The 26,127-nt window shown below is 39.0% G+C and overlaps 1 protein-coding gene across 1 annotated transcript in view; it reads right to left on the reverse strand.

The window, feature by feature from the left end:
• Positions 1–26,127, reverse strand: part of LOC128698701 (MAM and LDL-receptor class A domain-containing protein 2) — a 170,647-nt gene that overhangs the window by 117,855 nt on the left and 26,665 nt on the right. Inside the window, exons 9-21 of the mRNA XM_070084849.1 lie at positions 25,939–26,088; positions 25,576–25,694; positions 24,641–24,796; positions 23,981–24,139; positions 20,562–20,640; positions 19,837–20,008; positions 18,453–18,643; positions 14,030–14,170; positions 13,231–13,373; positions 12,501–12,620; positions 9,751–9,949; positions 9,128–9,239; positions 7,384–7,543 (exon numbers count right to left, since the gene is read on the reverse strand). Of these exons, the coding sequence (XP_069940950.1) occupies positions 7,384–7,543; positions 9,128–9,239; positions 9,751–9,949; positions 12,501–12,620; positions 13,231–13,373; positions 14,030–14,170; positions 18,453–18,643; positions 19,837–20,008; positions 20,562–20,640; positions 23,981–24,139; positions 24,641–24,796; positions 25,576–25,694; positions 25,939–26,088 (1,901 nt within the window). The remainder of the gene's footprint in view (positions 1–7,383; positions 7,544–9,127; positions 9,240–9,750; positions 9,950–12,500; positions 12,621–13,230; positions 13,374–14,029; positions 14,171–18,452; positions 18,644–19,836; positions 20,009–20,561; positions 20,641–23,980; positions 24,140–24,640; positions 24,797–25,575; positions 25,695–25,938; positions 26,089–26,127) is intronic.

Below are 26,127 nucleotides of genomic sequence, written 5' to 3' on the forward strand. Positions count from 1 at the left end.
TTTTTTGGGTCACCCTGCCTCGGTGGGAGACGGCCGACTTGTTATAATATATATATATATATATATATATATATATATATATATATATATATATATATATATATATATATATATATATATATATATATGTATATATATATGTATATATATATATATATATATATATATATATATATATATATATATATATATATATATATATATATATATACTATATATATTTTAACAAGTTGGCCGTCTCCCACCGAGGCAGGGTGACCCAAAAAGAAAGAAAATCCCTGAAAAGAAAATACTTTCATCATCATTCAACACTTTCACCTCATTCACACATAATCACTGTTTTTGCAGAGGTGCTCAGAACACAACAGTTTAGAAGCATATACGTATAAAGATACACAACATATCCCTCCAAACTGCCAATATCCAAAACCCCTCCTTTAAAGTGCAGGCATTGTACTTCCCATTTCCAGGACTCAAGTCCGGCTATATAAAAATAACCGGTTTCCCTGAATCCCTTCACTAAATATTACCCAGCTCACACTCCAACAGCTCGTCAGGTTCCAAATACCATTCGTCTCCATTCACTCCTATCTAACACGCTCACGCACGCTTGCTGGAAGTCCAAGCCCCTCGCCCAAACCTCTTACATGTATATGTATACGTAGCACAATTTTGAACATAACGTCGTTTATAGTTACGTTAAAGTTATTATTATGCAGTTTTCAAAGGGTTTACACGTTCCGACACGAAAACTTTCGTCTAAACGTCCAAAGGTTCATATGGCCTGAGGGAAGTCTATTTTTGACTGGCTCAATACGGCGTATGCTATTGTGGTTCTCTTATTTTCAGCAGACGATTTATGTTGGAGCCTTAGCTGGCGAAACAAAAAAACAATGAATTTAAGATAGGTTGAAATTCTTCCTTGTCAGTATTGCAGCACTTTATGGCCTTTGTCGGTTTAGAGCTTTCTTTGATTATAATAATAATAATCCTTGTCACTGTTTTAAACTAGAATTATCTAAATACAGTTTTCTTTATTATATGTACTGTGTAGGTTTAGCTAAAGAACACAATGTAAAACAATATGCCAGTTAGGTTAAGTAAGGTTTGTCAGGAAACAGGGCAACTGTTTCCTGACGCGGATCTTAGTCAGATGATGACCCACCTTTGGATCTTTGGTCATGTGACTGAGGCCTTCCTCTGGCTACCAGTCCACCCCTTTAAAAATAATGATCATTTATAACCAATTCGTTGTAATATGCCAGTGTCAAGTTCTGTTCGAAACTAATTACTTCATTTCTAATACCTTGATATAAACTAAAAAATTAACCAAAACAATTATTTCCGAGCATATAATATCACGAAAATAAGCCATTGCTTGACTTTATTCAGTTATCCTAGGCTAATATACACAAGTTACGACAGTTGTAAAAATTTACACTTGTGTAGGACCCAATGGAAATATAATTAAGTCAGTCTGACTTTTTTGGGTTATCCTAGGTAATCTACACATATGCTACGTATGATCATCTATGTAACTGCATTTATGTGTGCCTGTACCTGAATAAAACTTAATGGACCTGAATAACAGCTTACCTATACAAATAGGCTCTGTAAAATGTTACCATGTGCATTATGTCTATATGTATTGTTCCCCTCATGTGTATCTCCTGTAACCTTGAATGTCCACGTAACACACTTAATTCTACTCAAATACTAGGCTGCATTTACTATTTACTGAAGCTCTTGCTAAGGAAGTATTAGTGTTACTATTGCTAAAGGATATTTCTGAAAGGACAGCAAATTTTTAAATAAAAATGCTTATTAGTTTCAGTATTGCATCCACAACAAACCTAACATCCCTCCCGGTTGTCTCCGCCCAGCGCGACACTATGATAATAATAATAATAATAATAATAATAATAATAATAATAATAATAATAATAATAATAATAATAATAATAATAATAATAATAATAATAATAATAATATCTTTATTTACTACAAGTACATGTACAAGGTATATAGTCCTAGCTGACATTTTATTTCTCTGCAAGGTTGCAATGTGTATTTACAGTTTTTCTCATTACCATCAACCATTATCAACGGTTGTCCGGCAATTACATTTTTTAATCGTTATTACTAAAACTATACTCCCGTGTGAGTAGTTATTCACATAGTGAGCTTTGTGACCTGTAGAGATGTCCTGTAGCTATGATGACCGCGTAGTGCGTACTCAACTTATATACTGAGTGTCAGTGGTTCGATCCCAGGCAATAATATTTATTGCTACACACTAACAGCACCTTTCAAGGCAGGTGAAATTGCTGACCTAGAAAATGTACAGAGAACCTTCACGGCGCGCATAACGGAGATAAAACACCTCAATTACTGGGAACGCTTGAGATTTCTGAACCTGTATTCCCTGGAACGCAGGCAGGAGAGATACATGATTATATACACCTGGAAAATCCTAGAGGGACTAGTACCGAACTTGCACACGAAAATCACTCACTACGAAAGCAAAAGACTTGGCAGACGATGCAACATCCCCCAATGAAAAGCAGGGGTGTCACTAGCACGTTAAGAGACCATACAATAAGTGTCAGGGGCCCGAGACTGTTCAACTGCCTCCCAGCATACATAAGAGGGATTACCAATAGACCCCTGGCAGTCTTCAAGCTGGTACTGGACAAGCACCTAAAGTCGGTACCTGACCAGCCGGGCTGTGGGTCGTACGTTGGTTTGCGTGTAGCCAGCAGTAACAGCCTGGTTGATCAGGCTCTGATCCACCACGAGGCCTGGTCAGAGACCGAGCCGCGTGGGCGTTGACCCCCGGAACTCTCTCCAGGTAAACAAGGTATACAGGCCTAGCTGCCATCAATGACATAGTACTATATAGAAAGCCCCTTGTTATGAAGAGCATTTCGAGCAAATTAGGTCAATTTTGTGTTTTTGGGTATGCCCAAATGAGGAAAATCTGTGGACTAAAATCACAAGGGTATTAAAAGAGGATAACATCAAAGCTGCTTTCATAGAAAACCTGGAAGCTTTCTACAACAGATGGGAACATAAAAAGTCCGGGCTGAATGGTACTGCCCTTGATACTGGCCATGTAGTCACAAACTGTAAGGCTGGAGATGATGTCCTGGTAGTCAGTAAATGTGGGGCTGATAGTGCTGTCCTGGGAGACAGTAATGGTGAAGCTGGAGGTGCTGTCCTGGGAGACAGAAATGGTGAAGTTGGAGATATTGTCCTGGGAGACAGTAATGGTGAAGCTGGAGATTTTGTCCAGGTAGTCGGGAATTATACGCAGGAAGGAATACATATAAATGACCTCATAGAGGACAGGAGCCATAGTAGGGAAACAAGTGTAGTCAAAGATAAGATAAAACCAATATTGCAAACCAGAAATACCGCAGGAAATAGCAAACAAGAGGACTCCAATAGCAATAGTGAGGATAAATTACCAAAAACAACTGGTGGGAGCTCCATTGTTGGTGCTAAGGAGGATAGGAATAAGACAGGGAAACATGCACCAACAGGGAATACAGTCACAGAAACCCAAGGCAAACGGAAACCAAGCCTGTGCACATACTATGCACTTGGTATCTGCTGGCATGGGAAATCTGGAAAAACAGATGGGACATGCAACTATGACCACCCTAGAAAATGTCATGCCCATATGACAACAGGAAAATGCAAACTCCCTTCCTGTAAGCTTTTTCACCCTGAAATGTGTACCTCTTCAGTACAGGAAAGACTGTGCTATAACTTAAATTGCCAGGCATACCATCTAAAGGGGACAAAAAGATACAAAACATCCAGGCCATGGGAAAACCTGGGTAGCCACAGCCACTCAAAAGGGAGAGGTTTTTTAGTGCCAGGAAGGAAAAAAAACTGGCAGGAAATGGCAGAAATCGTACACCAAATCCAGTCATTCCTGGAGTGGAACCACAGTCGATGGCCTCCACTCCAAACCAACAGATACAGATACTAATGCCGGAAAAAAAATCCCCCCCCAGTACCAACAATACCACCAGTCCGATAACATTCTTCTTTGCAAATATACAGGGTCTAAAGCCAGCAATAAACAACAAAATACCTTTCATCCGTGGACTGCTTGCAGAGGCAAAGGCAATGTTCGCGGCTTTCACTGAGACCCACATAAAGGATCACTTGGACAACGAAATATGGATCCCAGGTTACAACCTATACAGATGTGACAGAGTGAACAGGCAAAAGGGGGGGGTTGGCCTGTACATTGCAGAGTCACTTGTTTGCACAGAACTGCTTAATGCCTCAAATGACGTAGTGGAAGTTTTAGCAGTAAAGGTCGAGAACCAAAACCTAGTCATTGTGGTAGTCTACAAGCCTCCGGATGCAACATCCCAGCAATTCCAGGAACAGCTGTTAAAAATTGACCACTGTCTGGAAAATCTTCCAGCTCCTGCACCCAACATCTTGCTCCTGGGGGATTTCAACTTAAGGCACCTAAAATGGAGGAATATAGCAAATAATATTGTTGCAGTAATAACACCAGGAGGCAGCTCTGATGAAAACTCACACTCACACGAGCTTTTAAATCTCTGCACAAAATTCAATTTAAACCAGCAAATAATAGAGCCTACTAGACTGGAGAATACACTAGACCTCATCTTCACTAACAATGATGATCTGATAAGAAATGTCACCATATCAAAAACAATATACTCAGATCACAACATAATTGAGGTTCAGACATGTATGCGTGGAGCCCCAGACCGACAAAATGAGACTAGTCACGAGGGAGCATTCACCAAATTCAACTTCAATAACAAAAACATAAAGTGGGACCAAGTAAACCAAGTCCTAACCGATATAAGCTGGGAAGATATACTAAGCAACACAGACCCAAACTTATGCCTAGAACAGATTAACTCGGTGGCACTCGATGTATGCACAAGGCTTATTCCTCTAAGAAAAAGGAGGAGTAGATGTAAAATAGAAAGAGACAGGCGCTCCCTTTACAGGCGACGGAAAAGAATAACAGAGCGGCTAAAAGAGGTCAATATATCAGAAATGCGCAGGGAGACACTGGTCAGAGAAATAGCAAGCATCGAACTTAAGCTAAAAGAATCCTTTAGGAGTCAGGAATCGCGGGAAGAACTAAAAGCCATAAATGAAATCGAAAGAAACCCAAAGTATTTCTTCTCCTATGCCAAATCAAAATCGAGAACAACGTCCAGTATTGGGCCCCTACTTAAACAAGATGGGTCCTACACAGATGACAGCAAGGAAATGAGTGAGCTACTCAAGTCCCAATATGACTCAGTTTTTAGCAAGCCGCAAACCAGACTGAGAGTCGAAGATCAAAATGAATTTTTTATGAGAGAGCCACAAAATTTGATTAACACAAGCCTATCCGATGTTATCCTGACGCCAAATGACTTCGAACAGGCGATAAATGACATGCCCATGCACTCTGCCCCAGGGCCAGACTCATGGAACTCTGTGTTCATCAAGAACTGCAAGAAGCCCCTATCACGAGCCTTTTCCATCCTATGGAGAGGGAGCATGGACACGGGGGTCGTCCCTCAGTTACTAAAAACAACAGACATAGCCCCACTCCACAAAGGGGGCAGTAAAGCAACAGCAAAGAACTACAGACCAATAGCACTAACATCCCATATCATAAAAATCTTTGAAAGGGTCCTAAGAAGCAAGATCACCACCCATCTAGAAACCCATCAGTTACACAACCCAGGGCAACATGGGTTTAGAACAGGTCGCTCCTGTCTGTCTCAACTACTGGATCACTACGACAAGGTCCTAAATGCACTAGAAGACAAAAAGAATGCAGATGTAATATATACAGACTTTGCAAAAGCCTTCGACAAGTGTGACCATGGCGTAATAGCGCACAAAATGCGCGCTAAAGGAATAACAGGAAAAGTTGGTCGATGGATCTATAATTTCCTCACTAACAGAACACAGAGAGTAGTCGTCAACAGAGTAAAGTCCGAGGCAGCTACGGTGAAAAGCTCTGTTCCACAAGGCACAGTACTAGCTCCCATCTTGTTCCTCATCCTCATATCCGACATAGACAAGGATGTCAGCCACAGCACCGTGTCTTCCTTTGCAGATGACACCCGAATCTGCATGACAGTGTCTTCCATTGCAGACACTGCAAGGCTCCAGGCGGACATCAACCAAATCTTTCAGTGGGCTGCAGAAAACAATATGAAGTTCAACGATGAGAAATTTCAATTACTCAGATATGGTAAACATGAGGAAATTAAATCTTCATCAGAGTACAAAACAAATTCTGGCCACAAAATAGAGCGAAACACCAACGTCAAAGACCTGGGAGTGATTATGTCGGAGGATCTCACCTTCAAGGACCATAACATTGTATCAATCGCATCTGCTAGAAAAATGACAGGATGGATAATGAGAACCTTCAAAACTAGGGAGGCCAAGCCCATGATGACACTCTTCAGGTCACTTGTTCTATCTAGGCTGGAATATTGCTGCACTCTAACAGCACCTTTCAAGGCAGGTGAAATTGCCGACCTAGAAAATGTACAGAGAACTTTCACGGCGCGCATAACGGAGATAAAACACCTCAATTACTGGGAGCGCTTGAGGTTTCTAAACCTGTATTCCCTGGAACGCAGGAGGGAGAGATACATGATTATATACACCTGGAAAATCCTAGAGGGACTAGTACCGAACTTGCACACGAAAATCACTCACTACGAAAGCAAAAGACTTGGCAGACGATGCACCATCCCCCCAATGAAAAGCAGGGGTGTCACTAGCACGTTAAGAGACCATACAATAAGTGTCAGGGGACCGAGACTGTTCAACTGCCTCCCAGCACACATAAGGGGGATTACCAACAGACCCCTGGCAGTCTTCAAGCTGGCACTGGACAAGCACCTAAAGTCAGTTCCTGATCAGCCGGGCTGTGGCTCGTACGTTGGTTTGCGTGCAGCCAGCAGCAACAGCCTGGTTGATCAGGCGCTGATCCACCAGGAGGCCTGGTCACAGACCGGGCCGCGGGGGCGTTGACCCCCGAAACTCTCTCCAGGTAAACTCCAGGTAAACACCAGTCGACTAACACCCAGGTGCCTATTTTGTTGCTAGGTAAACAGGGGCAGTAGGTGTCTTAAGGAAACACGTCCTAGTATTTCCCCCCATACTGGGGATCGAACCACGGACCTCAATGTGTGAACTGGAGTGTGCTAGCAAGCGAGCTACCATGTAGTTGCAGAACACAGGAAAAAAATATTATTTCCTAAAATTCCATCATGTTCAAGAAAGGTGAGAAACTCCTTTGCCCGAAAAACTATGCAAAAAACTCCTTCACTATTCTTATCCACCTCCCCGTCCTCTTACCATATTAAAACCACCAGCCGGGGAGATCGGTACGCTCGCATACTTCCATTCCGAGCCATTGGTGTGTGGCCCTGTGAGTTCCCACACTGTCATCCTTTGAAAGTCAGGGCCACTATTGCCAACCTTCAGGTGTCCTGCATTTGGTCCCCACATACTATACCTGAAAGAAATGAGGATTTTTGTTTTTAATAATGCTCCGAAACATTTCAAAGTCTAATGATTAAAATAAGTGTAACGTTGTTGAAAGGATTTAAAAGAGCAGTAATAACACTGAGATATATTAACACAATCAACAGTCTAAAGATTTGTTTTTTTTATGTTTTAATTATGCTAATAAAAAGTTCATAACAAATTGTGTTTACAACAGAATCCATACTATATATTTCAACACGTCGGCCGTCTCCCACCGAGGCCGGGTGACTCAAATAAAAAACACTCACCATCATTCACACATAATCACTGTCTTTGCAGAGGCGCCCAGATATAACAGTTTAGATGTCACTTAAAACAGCCAATATCCCAGACCCCTCCTGTAAAGTGCAGGCACTGTACCTTCCACCTCCAGGACTCAAGTCCGGCTAACTGGTTTTCCTGAATCCCTTTACAAAATATTACTTTGCTCACATTCCAACAGCTCGTCAAGCCCCAAGAACGATTCGTCTCCACTCACTCCTATCTAACATGTTCACACATGCCTGCTGCATGTCCAAGCCTCTTGCACACAAAAACCTCTTTTACCCCTTCCCTCCATCCTTTCCTAGGACGACTCCCACACCTCTTCCCCTCCACTACAGATTTATACAACCTCCAAGTAATCCTATTTTGCTCCAGCTTCTCTAAATGACCAAACCACCTCACTAACCCCTCTTCAGTCTTCTGAATAATACTTTTAGTAACTCCAAACCTCCTCCTAATTTCCACACTAAAAATTCTCTGCATAATATTTACACCACACATTACCCTTCTTCTTGCTGCAGCATTTACAACCCATGCTTCACACCCATATAAGTGTTGGTACCACTATACTCTTGTACATTCTTTTCTTTGCCTCCATGGATAATGTTTTTTGTCTCCACAGATACCTCTTTGCATCAATCACCTTTTTTATTTCATCAATTCTATGATTAACTTCATCCTTCATAAACCCATCTAATAACAAGTCTACTCCCAAATATCTGAACACATTCACTTCTTCCATACTCCCTCCCTCCAATGTGATATCCAGTTTTTCTTTACCTAACTCGTTTGATACCCTCATCAAATTACTCTTATCTGTGTTCACTTTCATCTTTCTTCCTTTACACACCCACCCAAATTACTTCACTAACCTTTGCAACTTCTCTTTAGAATCTCCCTTAAGCACAATATCATCAGTAAAAAGTAACTGAGCCAACTCCCACTTTGCATTTGATTCCCCATAATTTAATCCCACCCCCTCTCCCCAACACCCCAGCATTTACCTCTTTTACAAGCCCAACTATATATAGTATATAGTATATATATATATATATATATATATATATATATATATATATATATATATATATATATATATATATATATATATATATATATATATATATATATATATATATATATATATATATATATATATATATATATATATATATATATATATATATATATATATATATATATCAGAGCCTTAATCCGGCTCTGATGTTCCCAACAACACATTGTAATATAAACAATTATCACGGGAAGAAAGAGTAACATTACTCACCAAAAGGAGAAGCACGAGACCTCTAGCACGTTTCCAGGAAATGACTCTAGCAGTGCTGTTTTTTCCACAGAAGCATAGTTGTCTGCCCTGAGGATCAGGAAATTACCCGAGTCTGCTTGGGGTAGGTGTGTTAATATTACTAAGCATGTCAATTAACGTTCTATGAAAAAAGTACAGAACAGTAGGCCTAAACTGTTATTGCACTGTTACTATTGTTTGTATTAAAATTATGACTTGATATTTTGGCTTTTAAAAAGCAGAAGAAAAAGCTATTTATTACAACAGTGATATACATATTTATTTGGCAATAATGAGCTCTAAGATTAAGTATGGATTAACCTATACCTTGCTAGAAAGATTACGCAATTAATACAGAACTCAGCGTTATTAATTTTATAATAATGGTAAACGGATATAAATAGACTACAGTAAATTCATAAGGAAAAAAGTATAAAAAAGAAGAGCTACAGTAGGACTGATGGCCAACTGTAGTTCTACAGATCCTACCTCGGAATGGGTCATTTTATTACTTGACCCGTGTCGAGTAAATTTCCCTAAGAAATAAATGAAAGACAAACCATTTTCCAAGTATTGTTATGTAAGTACACGTAGTAGATACTGACCACTAGTGTGATCGTGAAGGTCCCCCGCTACACTGACCACTTCCCAATCCAGGTCATCATTGTAAGACTGGGTCCAGAGACACAGTCCATCATCAAAGGTGCAGGTGGTAGGGTCGGGGCAATATCCTGGAGTAACCTTCACGTCGTCAACACCGATGGAGCCCCAGGCGCCCTTACCAGTGAACACCTCAAACACAACCTGATTGATCAAGGATTAAAGAGATAATATATAGGAATAACTAAGAGTAGTTAAGAACCGTCTTCCTACTTTAGCTTATTTCAAAGTTGAGCCATTTGCAAGTTAAGGTACAACCTCTCTAGGATGCTGCCCACGACAATAGATTAAATCCTATGCACCGCACCTATTTACAGGCAGTTCAGCACGGAATCGAACTCAAGGTCGTGAAAAAAATGTTTTTAACCACTCAAAATTCTACACTTCACAAGATACAGAATTGTGTTTTTAACACAAGATAACAGATAGTGGAGTAATTCACACAACAGGAAGTATAATATTGTGCTTCAACAATGAATGTTTGCAGGTGGCTTTACATGCGCTATATTAACATTAATGAAGTACACATATGTATTTACCTAATTATATTCACAAATGTAAATACAGGTATATATCCGCAAAAGAAATTACCTATTTGTAGGTACAGGAAGAGAGTTATATTCATGGTTTCCCAAACTTTGTGTTTTTTTTTTTAACTAAATCTCGTATCAGAAAAATTCCCCCCCCTCCCCCGGCCCATGTTTTCCCATGCAACATTTTTTACATTTTCCTCCCTCCCAAACAGTTAAGATTTTTTCTCAGTCTGGCGACAATGATTGTCCTTTCATTTTTTAGCATTCGAAATGAACAAGAAATTCGATTAGTTGTTATTCTCAGTTAGGTCAGATTAAGTCACGTCAACTTACCCTAATCTATTGTTCGTATAATTATCCGACAATAACGAAATAAAGAAGAAAGATGACTTACATCTAGCAGCGCAGGTCGTGTCGTCCCAATTCGAACGTGCATTTTTTTACGAAGGGTAAAGAAAATAATGAAGTATGAACTGCTTCGTAAGGGAACTTGACACGTTACTTCAGTCAGTTCCAGAGCCAGGCTGAGGTGCTTATGATTCAAGAAACCGTAAAATCACGATTGCAAAACTGCCCTATCAGTTTTAGGACTCACCTGCCATGGGTTCAAGATCCAACCGAGCTGTGATTTGAAGTGATTATGTTGGAAATTCATGCTGTTAGCACCATTATTATTATTATTATTATTATTATTATTATTATTATTATTATTATTATTATTTAACACATCGGCCGTCTCCCACCAAGGTAGGGTGACCCAAAAAGAAAAAAAAACTTTCATCACTTAACACTTTCACCATCACTCATACATACTCACTGTCTTTGCTGAAGCGCTCAGATACCAAGACAGTGATTATGTATGAGTGATGGGGAAAGTGTTGAATAATGAAAGTTTTTTCTTTCTAAGGTTTTCTTTCTTTTTGAGTCACCCTGCCTTGGTGGAAGACGGCTGACGTGTTAAAAAGTTATTACTACTATTATTATTATTATCCTTTTAAAAACATAGGTCATACAATTGGGAGTAGCAACAGCCTGACTGACCAAGTCATCAGAGGGTCTAGCCTGGTACTGGGCCGCATTGGGCGATGACCTAGGGAATCAACAAGTAATATGGTCTCCTGTTCTGTCTATAATTGTTGCTAACCATATCTCTCACTAATCTGTTGTCTCATAAGAACTAAGATATAATATATACTTATTTTTACGGTTTCTTTATTTTAGTGACTGAACTCGCATTGCAATAATTTGACAATGATTCAATATACATTCGCAAACTTTCAGATTATCATTATTATATACTTGGGGGAAAGCGCTAAACCTGTCTGGGTCATCAGCACCTGGGGAATAGGAGACAACCAGTTTGATTCAAAGAAGGTGAACAGGACTAATTCCTTGTACCAATGTCCCCCTCAACAGCATCAAGGAACCTCCACTGAAGGGTAAAGCCTCAAAGACATGCATATTCCAAGGCATCCTCGTAACCTGTCTCATACGTTACATATGTACATGCACAGCTCATTTCTGGAGCCTTAATGCCCAACCCCCTCACACGGCTTGTTCCTTATCATCACACGTGCGTTTTTCACGTATTCTGTTTGCTACGCACGTCTGGTTTTAATGCATATTATTAGTAGTGATTCGTGACTTCAGGACAGATTGGATATATAATACGATAGTCATTAAAAACTTTTTCCAGTATTTACACATCTTTTCACTGTTATTACACAATGGAATCTACACGAATACATTATTATTATTATTATTATTATTATTATTATTATTATTATTATTATTATTATTATTATTATTATTATTATTATTATTATTCACGAAAAATGCTAAAACATTTTGACACTAAACAGAAGTTACGACTGAGCACTGAATATTTTGATATCTTATTATTATTATTATTATAATAATCAAAAAGAAGCGCTAAGCCACAAGGACTATACAGCGCTTGATATCTTATTGAGGCTCCTTTTCAGAGATTATACCAAGAGGCCAAAATGAAAAGTACTCAATAATCTGTTTACTATCTGGAAGTACATCATTGGTGCTACTGGTCAGTTTTCATTACACATTTGTTAAACACAAAAGTAAGCATGTGAGTTATCAGATTTGCAACCTCGTGATGAGTAATGTGAGAAGTTATCACAACCTACCGTAAAGTTTTTATTGAGGTCAACGGTGTTGGAGACGGAGGCACCTCGCCACTCTTTCTCAAAAGCCTGATGTTGGCTCCACAGGGGAAGACTAGGACTCTCATTTTGAATTGACAGTATCTGTTACAAATTGTCATCAGTACACAAATATATAAATTGATACCTACTGCGAATTGTCATTAGTACAAAATTTTTAATTTAATATGAATCCGGATATAATTCATAAATGGTTAAGAAATTTCAAACTATTTTATCTACTGGCATATTATTAGTCAATCTGGAAAAATACACTGATTTTACATATTTTGAAGAGCTCATAACTTTAACTTGCCTAAATATTGGTTTAGTGTATATATCTCATAGCTACACTAATGTTTTTGTAAGTGAATTTATGACTGTAAACTCATTACTACTGCTCTGAAATCAGTTCACTGATTTGTAAATATTTCAATACTACAGTAATTTGTTTAGCAGTCACAAATGGGATGCAGTCCCTGGACCCATTATGTGCCTCATAACCCCCTGACTACCGTCCATAGGATGGTTGGGGTGCATAACAAATTTATCGAACCAACTCGCGGGAGGTAGCCAAAGTATTACAGTGGTACAGTGGGTCCTAAGACTGGGCCTAATGTTTTGTTAGTAAAGCAAGCTATCAAAAAAAAAAAAAAAATACAGGAACAACATATTCAGTTACAGTAACAATGAGCTCGTTTGAGCGGAGACTTACAGAGAGTCTGCTCCCGTCTTCGCCAAATATGTAGAACCAGAATGTGGCACAGAAAGTCTCGTCCTGAGGAGTGATGGCAGGGGTAACCAAGTGCGCCACTTTGTCCTCTCCCACCAAAGACAAGTCCACATACATCGTGTGACCTGTTCATTGTGCTTAATATTAGGGCATTTACTACTCAGTTTTGCTGTTTTATCCTAGGTTAAATCTTTATAATTTATCGCCAATGAATGTCATAATATTCTTGTAATTAATATAATCAGTATAGTAACTCTGTACAGAGCATCGCCTCAGTAACCTTAATGGTAATATCCTGTCAGTTGGGTATTATATAGCTTTCTGAAGAGACGTTTTGCTTCAAGGATTATTTGAATACTTCCCAGTTGCGCATGATATGCTCTTTCCCTTCCTATTTCTTGTAATGACCCTTATTAGGTTACTAAGGTACAATGGAATATTTTGTTGAGTTCTCCAAACACTTCACTACAGTTCACAGTGAGCAGATCCCCATCCTTCCTCGGTTTTTCACCTAATCATTTACTGTCGTCCTTCACATGTCATGGCTGTATCCAGCACATGTTTCTCAGAAAACCACCAGTGAGACAGTGTCGACATCGCCTTTTTAATGACTTTTCAATAAATCATTGATAACACATTTGTCACTGAACAGTGAATGTTCGTGGCTCAGTTGGTAGCGACTTCAGCTCACACACAGGGATCGGGGTTCACTCCACGGCACTCATGAGACCGGGAAAAGAATTTACAAGTCCACGCTCTACTGCCTATGCTTCATACTTACCATAGTGGCTGTCGAGAGTGTGGTCGAGGGTATCGTAATCAGCGCCCCAGGTCCAGACGGTGGTGTCACCTGGCAGGGAGGTGCGGAACCCACACTCCTCAGGTGTCTCAAAGTCGCACCACAACCCGCCGGCCTTCACCTCTGATAAAAAAAAAAAAAAAGGTTATTTCACTTCGCTGAAGGTGTCACGTTACTTTCTCCTAAGCTTGAACTGTCTGCATTTTAAATCATCGGTCATTACTTGCATATATCTATGACTATATGGTTGGTTGGTTATTGTGTTTAGAACCTATCGACTACGTGAGGGTCATTAAGTAAGATACATGTTGAATCAGCTGGGTCGAAACGTTTAATCTGCTCATCAGGATTCTTCAGTCGAATACAGAGGTGATATATATTGGAGACAGCAGCAGCAGTGGAGAGGTAAATGAGAGGTGATCAGTCCCTCAGCCTTGAAGTAATTCTGAGGTGGTCAGTCCTCAAATTTGATAAGTATTCAGTTCCATAGCATCCAAAACGTTCCAAAAATTAATATACTCAACGGTTGTACGATTAAAAATACCTAACTATTGTTCCATGTTAACAGAAATAACGGAGAGGGGGAGGCAGGATGGTGCTATATGTCCGAGAAAATTTTGTTTGCTACATATAAAAGGGGGTATAAAAACTGAAGAAACGCTCAAGAGTCTGGAAGAATTTGTAGAGGGATACTAAATGTTGATTCTAAGTGTGATATAACAAACTGCAAGACTGGATAGGGACTAAGGGAGATTTCTTTGGAAGAAAATCTTTACCCCTTCGCCGTCGGAAGCCCCGAAATTAGAAGTTCTGACAATGTTGACATTTTTCAAATATTATTTTTTCTTCTGAAATGGTAGAGAAACTTTTTCTCAAAGTAATGATACCAAAAATATCAAACTTTATGGAAAACTTGCGGCTCAATTCACGCATCGGCAATTACGCAAACTTTGGGTCTATATATATTTAATCAATTCTATTACTAAATTCAACCAAATTCTGAGCTATTTCGCTAGTATATTTTTCCGTTTTTCGATTGAGCACAAGAAGCCGCTTATTCAATTATCAGAACTACCTTATAAAGTGTACAGCAGTTAATTTGGCCAATTTCACACATTAAAAAAATTACAATATAAAAACAGCCCAAAATAAACACCGTAGACATTCCAGTCACAAAAGTAACATTTTCTCTGTTCATTAATTACGTCCCTAGGCTTCACTTGCCTTCTATTTTCAATTTATCATCATACAAAAAATCGAAGATTTACCTTATTACACGAATAATAAAATATAACCAGGAATGATTGGCCAAGGTTTACGGCATCCCAGTAATTTAATCAAACCTAATAAAAATCCATAAAACAGACCAATGGGTATATGGGAGTTTTACCGTCAGGAAAATCGTCAAAAATCGATACTTTGAGCCCGATGTCAAGTTACTTCCGATCCCGAAACCAATCAAAATCATTTATTTTCAGCTGTATGCCTTCCTTTCTATCAGATAATACCAAGAAACAACCAATAAAACAGAAACAAAATCCTAGAAAATACCCCAAATTCACTCTTTAAAACCAAACACAAGGTCAGAGGTTTCTTTTCGTATTATGAACAGCGTGGGGCAAGATTTACATTTATGCTGTGCAAGACTTATCATGTCTAGGACAAAATTTACCGCTCACAGCTTATCTGAGAAAGCTGAGCTTAAAAAGTAGATCTACGTAAGCGACCCTGTCATCAATAACTTTGATATATGTATGAGACAGTGAAAGGGTTAAAGGCTTTGAAGCATGATAACGTAGTAATTCTAGAGGATTTTATCTTTAGTCAGATTTACTGGGCATCTGGATTCAAACAATTACCTAGCGGTAATCCAGGACTGATTTTTAAAACAGTCTGTGATAGAACCAATGATGGGAAATAACTAGCTTGATTTTATTCTGTCCAACAAGGCGATTGCAGAGGCACTTGGAGAGAGCGACCATAAAATTAATTACATTTAACATTGAGGGGAATTATGATAGTAAGGATAATACACTAATGGTCCTTGATTTTCGTTATGTAGATTACAATGGCTTAGAAAACCCTTGTCGTGCAGTGACGAGTAATGAAGAGAGTTATCAATATGACAATTTTATAAATAAGACAGCTTTCTATAGAAAAATAAGATTGAATAGAAATAATCGTAAATGGATGAACTGGGGACTTAAATATCTTTTAGGGGAGAGGAAAGTCATTTATAGCCATATAAATAGAGAGGGCCATATCATTAATCAATATATATTTATATTAAAAGAGAGGTTAAATAAGGGGTAAGAAATGGGTGTTTGCCTGTGAATAGGTGTAATACAGATGATAAGAAAGAATTTATTGTTAATGTTATGAATGAGAAGAAACAAATATATATTATTACTGTACTATACAGTTTTAGAAGTTTTCAGTTTAGTAATTATTTAATGTTCTAGCTATTTAAAATTCACTAATTATTAACACTATAATTCAATAATTTTTTAAACACAATAAAATCCGAAATACATGATTTAATGTGTGATTACTACTGTAGATACATTTAATACTATTTTAGGATGGAAGGAGCGAAGCCGACCTCAGCTGTCTTACCATAATATAAGACTTGAAACTGCTATGAAACTTTTGTGGCTCCCATAGCTGCTGAAACCATTGTGCATTATTATTGCTATATTCATGTGAAGTATTAATATATTCATGTGAAGTGAATGCTATGGTGTTAGGGAGACGTGTGGAATTGAAAGATGGTGAATCTGGTATCAAATAGGAGTAGTCAGTTGCTTTTTGCCGATGATATGGTGCTGTTTGAGAGATTCAGATGAGAGGTTGCAAAGGTTAGTAAACGAATTTAGTAGGGTAGGTAAAAGAAGGAAATTTAAATTATACATAGGAAAGAGCAAGGTGATGAGATAATTAAAATATATAAGCAATGACAGATAGGATATTAGATTGCAGGGAGGGAATATGGAGGAAGTAAATGTGTTCATATATTTGGGAGTGAACTTGTCGGAAGATGCTTCTATGAGAGATCAGGTGAACCATGATATTGACGAAAGAACAAAAGATGGGTGGCGCACTGAGACATCTGTAAAGACAAAGAACTTTATTCATGGAGGCAAAGCAAGTGAAATGTACCAGAGTATAGTTGGTATAGGGGTGTGGAACATGGGTTTTGAATGTTGCAGCAAAAAGGAGGCTGGAGGCAGTAAAGATGTCTTATTTGAGGACAATGTGTGGTGTGAATATTATGCAGAGTTTGGAGATTAGGAGGAAACGTAGAGCTACCATACGTATCAATCAGAGGGCTGAGGAGGGGCTACAGTGGTTTGGACACTTTGAGATGAAGAAGAAAAATAGGATGACTATGGGAAGGTGTAAATCTAGAGTGGTGGAAAGGAGGGGTAGGGGTCGTCCTAAGAAAGGTTGGCACGAGAGGATAGGGAAGGTTTTGAGTGCTAGAGGCTTGGACATCCAACAGGCTTGTGTCAGCGTGTAAGATAAGAGTAAGTGGAGGTAAGTGATTTTTAAAATTTGACATGCTGTTGGAGTGTGAGCATGGTAATATTTATCAAGGGATTCAGGAAAACTTTCTACCTCCAGGCAGTAATCCTGGAGGTGGGAAATAGTTCATGTACTCTGAAGAAGGGCTGGACATGTTGCGGTTTGAAGGGTTATCTGTGATGCCGGTATCTTTCCGGCGAGACAGTGAATAAATGACAGTGAAAATGTTTTCCTTGTCAGGTCACTCTACCTAGGTGGGAGACGGTCGGAGTGTTAAAAAATATTCACGTGGAAACGCTAAACTTGTAAGGTTTATACAGTGCCTGGGTACTGTTCTACTTGTCTATTAAATGTTCTAAACTCGGCTATGGCATGAACATCAAAATTAAGAGATATATATCAGGCTCAGTAATGCCCCATCTTTATTTCCTACACGCAAATAATTTCTTTAATCATAACATCATGTTCATTTAAATCTGTGAAGTTATTCTCTCTGATTTACAAATAATAAATATTTTATATAATTTTTTAGTCATAAGAATATTTTCTTATCCATGCTAATACATTCCTTATTACCTCAGATTGTTTCTCTAATTTGCTAAGTAGCCTTATACTTACATGTAGCAATGTATGCAAAGTTTCCACATAGATTATGTTCTATATGCGATCAATCCATCCCTCTCTTTTTCCTCTCATTTATATTAGTTACTATATATCTTTTAAAGATTTTTAAAATGCAATCTTTTACTCCTGAACCCATGCTGATGTATGTGTGAACTTCTTTATTTGTAACTCCAGAGGTCAAGTGTCATCTCTCGGTCCTGTTTGTGTGTGTATGAATGTGCCAGAGAGAGAGAGAGAGAGAAGACAAGGATCATACCCTCAGAACAAGGCTCGTCCACGAGGAGCACACTGTTGAAGGCCATGAATCCCTGCCAGCTGCTAGTGACTGTGCCCTTGATGGATATCCTGTAGGTGCCTTCCTTCGTGAAGTCCATGTTGGTGGACCTCCACTGGCCATCAGAGCCGTCATTCACGTTCATCAACAAATTAATATCTTGTCCCAGTTCACTGAAAATGTTCCGCAGAGGTTTAAAAAAATGTCTAAATGGATTTGAAATACATCACAATTTTCCAAGGAACTGTTTGCTTCATTCTCTCTCTCTCTCTCTCTCTCTCTCTCTCTCTCTCTCTCTCTCTCTCCAGTCCTCATCTCACAAACACACAAACACACACACACACACACACACACACACACACACACACACACACACACACACACACACACACACACACACACACACACACACACACACACATACACACACACACACATACACACACACACACATACACACACACACACACACACACACACACACACATACACACACACACACACACACGCACACACACACACACATACACACACACACACACACACACACACAACACACACACACACACACACACACACACACATACACACACACACACACACACACACACACACATACACACATACACACACACACACACACATACACACATACACACATACACACACACACACACACACACACACACACACACACACACACATACACACACACACACATACACACATACACACACACATACACACATACACACACACACACACACACACACACACACACACACACACACACACACACACATACACACATACACACATACACACACACATACACACATACACACACACACACACACACACACACACACACACACACACACACACACATACACACACACACACACTTGGAATGCAGTTCATTAAATATTAACAAAAAAACTGTTAATATGTCACTCAGTAATAACTTAACATTATCAGTTTTCACAGGAAATATATAAAGTTCCAACAAAAAATTTCGCCACAATATACAAGCCTCAATAATTTACGACAGTGAAACTGATGAACTGTACAGCTCCAATTTACATGCTGTATTTTTGAACCCATGCACACAGACAAGGGAAATATGAGTGTATGGATTCGGCTATGGTAAATGGGTGGGGAAACTACCACCATAAGGAAAAGATTACAATTTACACAACAAAATATAGACTAAGACACTTAGACAACGTTGCGCTCTATGAATAGTGTTATTAAGTCATGGTCTGAAGCATTAAACATAGTCATACTGTTATTGCGGAATTTGCGGAATGAAAGACAATCAAGAGCCCTTCACTAGCATCAAGGAATCCTTGAAGGGAGGACTAACTTCTGAATGATGACAGAGAGATGAGCTTCCTCCTCGGTGGTCATGAACCAGGTGAGGGTGAGGCAGCTGGAGGAGTCGGCACCCAGTGTGAAGTTCGGGCTCCTCATTTCTCCTACATAATACTGACCTACTTCTGTACCCTCAAGTTGCAGTTCCATCTCTTTCTTTTCACCTGTGAGGAAGAGAGAGAGAAGCAGTAGGTGAGGGGAAAGAGGTAACAGGTGAAAGAGGCAACAAGTGAGAGGAACAGTGGATATGGAAGGAATGAAGAGCATCAATTTCTGTGGTCCAGGTAATTTAGGAAGGGCAAAGTTGGATTAAACTGTAAACTGCAGACACTTTCATAATGATAACCCCTTTCCCTTCGAGATATATCTTCATTATAAATGTCACACAGTAACTGTACTTTAAACTAAATGAATTTTAAAAAAGTAATAAAAGTAAAGTATGAAATTTGATTCAGCTGTTATCTTGATGTTTTCTAATGAAAAAAAAAAAGCTGGTGTTAGATCTAAATGCTGTTGCAGGTCCTTTGGCGTTCGTAGGCCCTAAGAACTTTATCTACTGTGTATAACAACGAATAATCTAGAACTGCTGTAGAGTACTATGGAAAGTTTGCATCCGATAAACATAACAAAACTGAAAAATATACTAATTTCACGTATATTTGTTGTGAATATCCTTGATATGACTGGTATACAAGATGAATGTGAGGTCTAACTCACTGTTGTAGTCCCAGTGAATACCTTCAGCGTCCACGTTCACCCACCCGCACACACCATCCGTAAAGTTACAAGACACAGACTGTAAGGAGCACAGATAAACCAAATTATGAACCTTTATAGACCTGAAATGCACACTAACATACCAAATATATGTCACTCTTCGGAGTGCAGGAACTGTACCTCCCGACTCCTGGACTCAAATCTGGCTAACCGGTTTTCCTTTAACAGCTCGTCAAATCCCAAAAAACATTTGTCTCCACTTTTGTCTACATGCTCAAACATGCCTGTTGTAAGTCCAGGCCCCATGCACACCAAATCTCCTTTACCCCCCCCCCCCCTTCCTCCATTTTTTCCTGGGACGACCCCTACTCTGTTTTCCTTCCACTACATATTTATACATCTTCCATCCTATTTTGCTCCATCGTCTCTAAATGACCCAACCCCCTCAACAACTCCTCCTCAGCCCTCTGGATAATATTTTTAGTAACTCCGCACTTTCTCCTAATCTCCAAACTACGAATTCTCTGCATAATGTGTATACATGGGGAAAAGGAGAAGTATTCTTCCTCCGTAAGCCATGCGTGTCGTAAGGGACGACTAAAATACTGGGAGCAAGGGGCTAGTAACCCCTTCTCCTGTATAAATTACTAAATTTAGAAAGAAAAGCTTTCAACCTAAAAAGAAAAAAAACGAAAGTTTTTCTTTTTAGGTCACCCTGCCTCGGTGGGATACTGCCGATTCGTTGAAATAAATGGAAATGATGAGATCATGACAGAAATGTTAAAAGCAGGGGGAGATATAGTGTTGGAGTGGTTCGTATTTCCGTTTAATAAATGTATGAAAGAGGGAAAGGTACCTAGAGATTGGCAGAGAACATGTATAATTTCTTTATATAAAGAGAAGGAGAACAAAAGAGATTGTAAAAATTATAGGGGAATAAGTTTACTGAGGCGACTAAAATGCCAGGAGCAAGGGGCTAGTAACCCCTTCTCCTATATAAATTACTATATTTAAAGAGAGAAACTTTTGCTTTTCTTTTTGGGCCACCCTGCCTCGGTGTGATACAGCCGGTTTGTTGAAAGAAGTTTACTGAGTATACCAGGTAAAGTGTATGGTAGGGTGATTGTTGAAAGAATTAGAGGTAAAACAGAGAACAGGACTGCAGATGAGCAAGGAGGATTTAGAATGGGTAGGGGATAAGATGGGTAGATCAGGTGTTTAAATAGAAGCATATATGTAAACATTATTTAGATAAAGGTAGGGAAGTTTTCATTACATTTATAGATTTAGAAAAGGCATATGATAGAGTGGATAGAGGAGCAATGTGGCAGATGTTGCAAGTATAAGGAATATGTAGTAAGTTACTAAATGCTGTAAAGAGTTTCTATGAGGATAGTGAGGCTCAGGTTAGGGTGTGTAGAAGAGAGGGAGACTACTTCCCGGCAAAAGTAGGTCATAAACAGGGATGTGTAATGTCACCATGGTTGTTTAATATATTTATAAATGGGGTTGTAAAAGAAGTAAATGCTAGGGTGAAGGGAAAAGGGATGAGATTAAATTATGGGGAATCAAATACAAAATGGGAGTTGGCACAGTTACTTTTTGCTGATGATACTGTGCTTTTAAAGGGATTCTAAAGAAAAGTTGCAAAGGCTAGTGGACGAGTTTGGGAGGGTGTAGAAAGTTGAAAGTGAATATAGATAAGAGTAAAGTGATGAGGGTATCAAACGATGTAGATAAAGAGAAATTGGATATCACGTTGAAGGGAAGGAGTATGGAAGACGTGAATGTTTTCAGATATTTGGGAGTTGACGTGTCAGCGGATGGGTTTATGAAGGATGAGGTTAACCATAAAATTGAAGAAGGAAAAAAAGGTGAGTGGTGCATTGAGGTATCTGTGGAGACAAGAAAACGTTATCCTTGGAGGCAAAGAAGGGAATGTACGAGAGTATAGAGGTACCAACACTCTTGCATAGGTGTGAAGCATGGGTTGTAAATGCTCCAGCGAGGAGGCAGCTGGAGACAGTGGAAATGTCCTGTCTAAGGGCGATGTGTGGTGTAAATATTATGCAGAGAATTCGTAGTGTGGAAATTAGGAGGTGTGGAGTTGCTAAAAGTATTAGTCAGAGGGCTGAAGAGGGGCTGTTGAGGTGGTTTGTTCATTTAGAAAGAATGGAACAAAGTAGAATGACTTGGAGAGCGTATAAATCTGTAAGAGAAGGGAGGCAGGGTAGGGGTCCTCTCCGAAAAGGTTGGAGGGCGGGAGTAAAGGAAGTTTTGTGGGCGAGGGGTTTGGACTTCCAGCAAGTGTTCGTGAGCGTATTAAATAGGAGTGTAATAAAGTTGGTAGAATTACCGACAATATGTAAAGTAAAAGGACACAAGTGCAACTAATGTGACATTTATTGTGGCAACGTTTCGCTCTCCAGGAGCTTTATCAAGCCATTACAAACAATACACGGACACAGAGGGTATATAAAGGCTCAGAGTGAGGTGCAATACTAGTGAGGTACCATTTCGATGTTCACTAGTGGTAGTGGTAGTAGTAGTAGTAGTAGTAGTAGTAGTAGTAGTAGTAGTAGTAGTAGTAGTAGTAGTAGTAGTAGTAGTGGTAGTGACAAAAGTAATACAATATGGTAGAACAATTAATTCGTACATGAGTAAAAGGATATAAAAGCTATTACTTGGGTAACATAAAAATAGGTTGGATAAATATAGAGTGGAAAGAGGCAGCTTGTTTCAGTGTTCACTCTCTGTAATGTGCTTTGTGTAGTATAACAGGAGAGAGTGAATGGAGTGAATGGAGACGAATGGTTTTTGGCACCTGACGAGCTGTTGGAGTGTGAACAGGGTAATATTTTGTGAAGGGATTCAGGGAAACCGGTTAGCCGGACTTGAGTCCTGGAAACGGGAAGTACAATGCCTGCACTTTAAAGGAGGGGTTTAGGATACTGGCAGTTTGGAGCGACTTCTAAACTGTCGCATCTGAGCGCCTCTGCAAAGACAGTGATTAGGTATATATATATTATGTATATGTATATGTATATATATATATATATATATATATATATATATATATATATATATATATATATATATATATATATATATATATATATATATATATGTCATCTTTATATGTTTAATACAGTATTATCCATTAACACCTATTATATATAAATATGAATTATTATTAATTAATTGGACTTTCAAAAGGAAAATTCAGCTGTCATCTTAACACTTGTTACAATGGGGGTTTTCACATAAACACAAGCAAACATTTTGGCATTCTGATACACACCCTAGGACAGGCGCTACTAATATAAAGGAAGAGTGATTAAGAGTAAGTACGTCAGCTCCTCTGACTGTGGTACTTGGTGAGTGTGGTGGGTGTTGCTGGGGTAAAAAACAGTGATTACCTGTATGCCTGAGGGCAAGGTTGTAGGGGTGAGGGTAGAGGATGTTGATGTGGTGACCACTGAGGGCAGGTTTGGGCACTCCTCAGAGTTCTTGGTAAAGTTAAAGTCGTCCACAGATATTATTGCAAACTTCGTTCCTCGCATCCCGCCTATAAATATCTGTGGAGAAGCAAAAATATACTATAGGAGGATGTTCTTTTGCGTAAATGTGCGTATTATTATGATTATTATTATTACTATTATTAATCATTAATTTCATTGTAAAGCGCTAAGCTTGTATTATCATACAGCACCTGGGAAATAGGAGACAATCTTGCTTAATCTGAGAAAGGGAATGATGCATGAATCCCTTGAAGAACTCTTCACTGGCATCTAGGCCGGGGTAAACATATGTAGGCATAGCAAAAGCTGCTTTTCTTACATGTTAACTTATCCTGTGTTTGGCTCATGTGAAAAAATAATACACTTTTCATTTTCCATGAGTGCTATATCCACTAAATGCAGTTAAGGCTACTCTGTACCAAATACTTGTACATTCACTGTACCAAACATTTGTACATTCACTAAGCTCATTTAATGTTACTCTGTATCAAACGTTTGTATATGTGATTAATTTTACGAGTAATATAATTTTAAAGTCCCAGTTCTCAACTATTTTACCTGATAAGAAGTTGCAATAAAAAGTTCCTGTGCATCGATGTGAACCTGTCCCTCCAGCCAGCGTCCGTGATCAGAGGACGCGGTATCCTGCCACACTTCCACGTTTATTCCGTCATCTTTTTTCACTGCTATCCAGAGGACGTCATCTGTGGTTCCCTGCACATCACACCAGGGCACTTAGTGTCAGAATAGCCACATTTGTATAATTTATTTCGATTTTTTGGGTTTTACTCGGAAAATGCTGCTCGAGTTATTCTGCTCTAAGCGGTGATATTTTATTGGTCAGGGGACAGAAGTATCATATTGATGCTATGCAGTAACGAAAATTTGAAGAATAAGACACATCTGCAACACTTAAAGACAACCAAGTATTGCAAATGTTTCTTATTTCTCAAGAAGACAAGCGTCAGATAATAACTTTGTTCAGTATACATATTCTGGCCGTCCGTCCGGAGCTAAATTTTCACGAAATTATAAAACAACACATTAAGCTAATTACATATCAATCTGCTTCAACATTCATGAGTGCTCATGAACTGTGTTAAATGCATATCAAAATAAACCAGGTGTTAAGCTTCAATAGCGATTATTAACATGATCTAACAGGAGATATCACAATCTAACAAACTGGAAATTCAAACTTAACGACATTTCAGTCCTTCAGAGACAATTACCAAATATAAAGAAAAATATATTAGGGCCAGATCAAGTCGGTGAAGGTGATGAGACGGTCATAGTCAGGTCAAAGAACAATTTCAAAAGATGGCGGATGTGAATTGTTTCTCAACTTAAGGAAGTACCAGAGGTACTGGAATCACTAAGGAAGTACCACCTGAACTCGCCTGGATGAAGCACCAGAAGTACTGGACTCACCTGGATGAAGTACCAGAAGTATTGGACTCACCTGGATGAAGTACCAGAAGTATTGGACTCACCTGGATGAAGTACCAGAAGTGGAAGCACAGGTTGCTGTGTTGCTGGGTAATGAACATCTGACTCTGGAGGAGCGCCAGACCCGTGCTGGCGAAGGCTGTGTCCACGTACAGGAACATCCCTGTAGGGTGGTACTCACACGTTACTATACTAAACACCAAGAATTTTTCCTGACAAATATATATTTGATAAAAATCACTAGTTTTTTTAATATGAATTTACGTACTGTATACATATATTTTTATAGTAAATAGTTCAACTATTAAAAAAAAAGACAGAATAAAAAGGTTCATAAAATCATTAAGGAGTGGAGGAGGAATTACCAGACGAAAAAGAGCAGGTCCCACCGCACATTCCCTCCTTACCTTCGTTATTACCATTGTGGTCTGCGTCAGGAGCGTCCAGGTCCTCACTGCTAGAGCCGCATCCAGCAATCCAGTCGGAATCATCCTTTACGTTGTCCATAGACAGCACGTTTTGCCAGCCACACGATCCTTTTGAGAAGTCGCATGTTCCTGTGAACACACGATAGGTCACACACTGATTTGCTGCAG

The sequence above is a fragment of the Cherax quadricarinatus genome, chromosome 14 (genome assembly GCF_038502225.1).
Source record: "Cherax quadricarinatus isolate ZL_2023a chromosome 14, ASM3850222v1, whole genome shotgun sequence".
Taxonomy (NCBI): Eukaryota; Metazoa; Arthropoda; class Malacostraca; order Decapoda; family Parastacidae; genus Cherax; species Cherax quadricarinatus.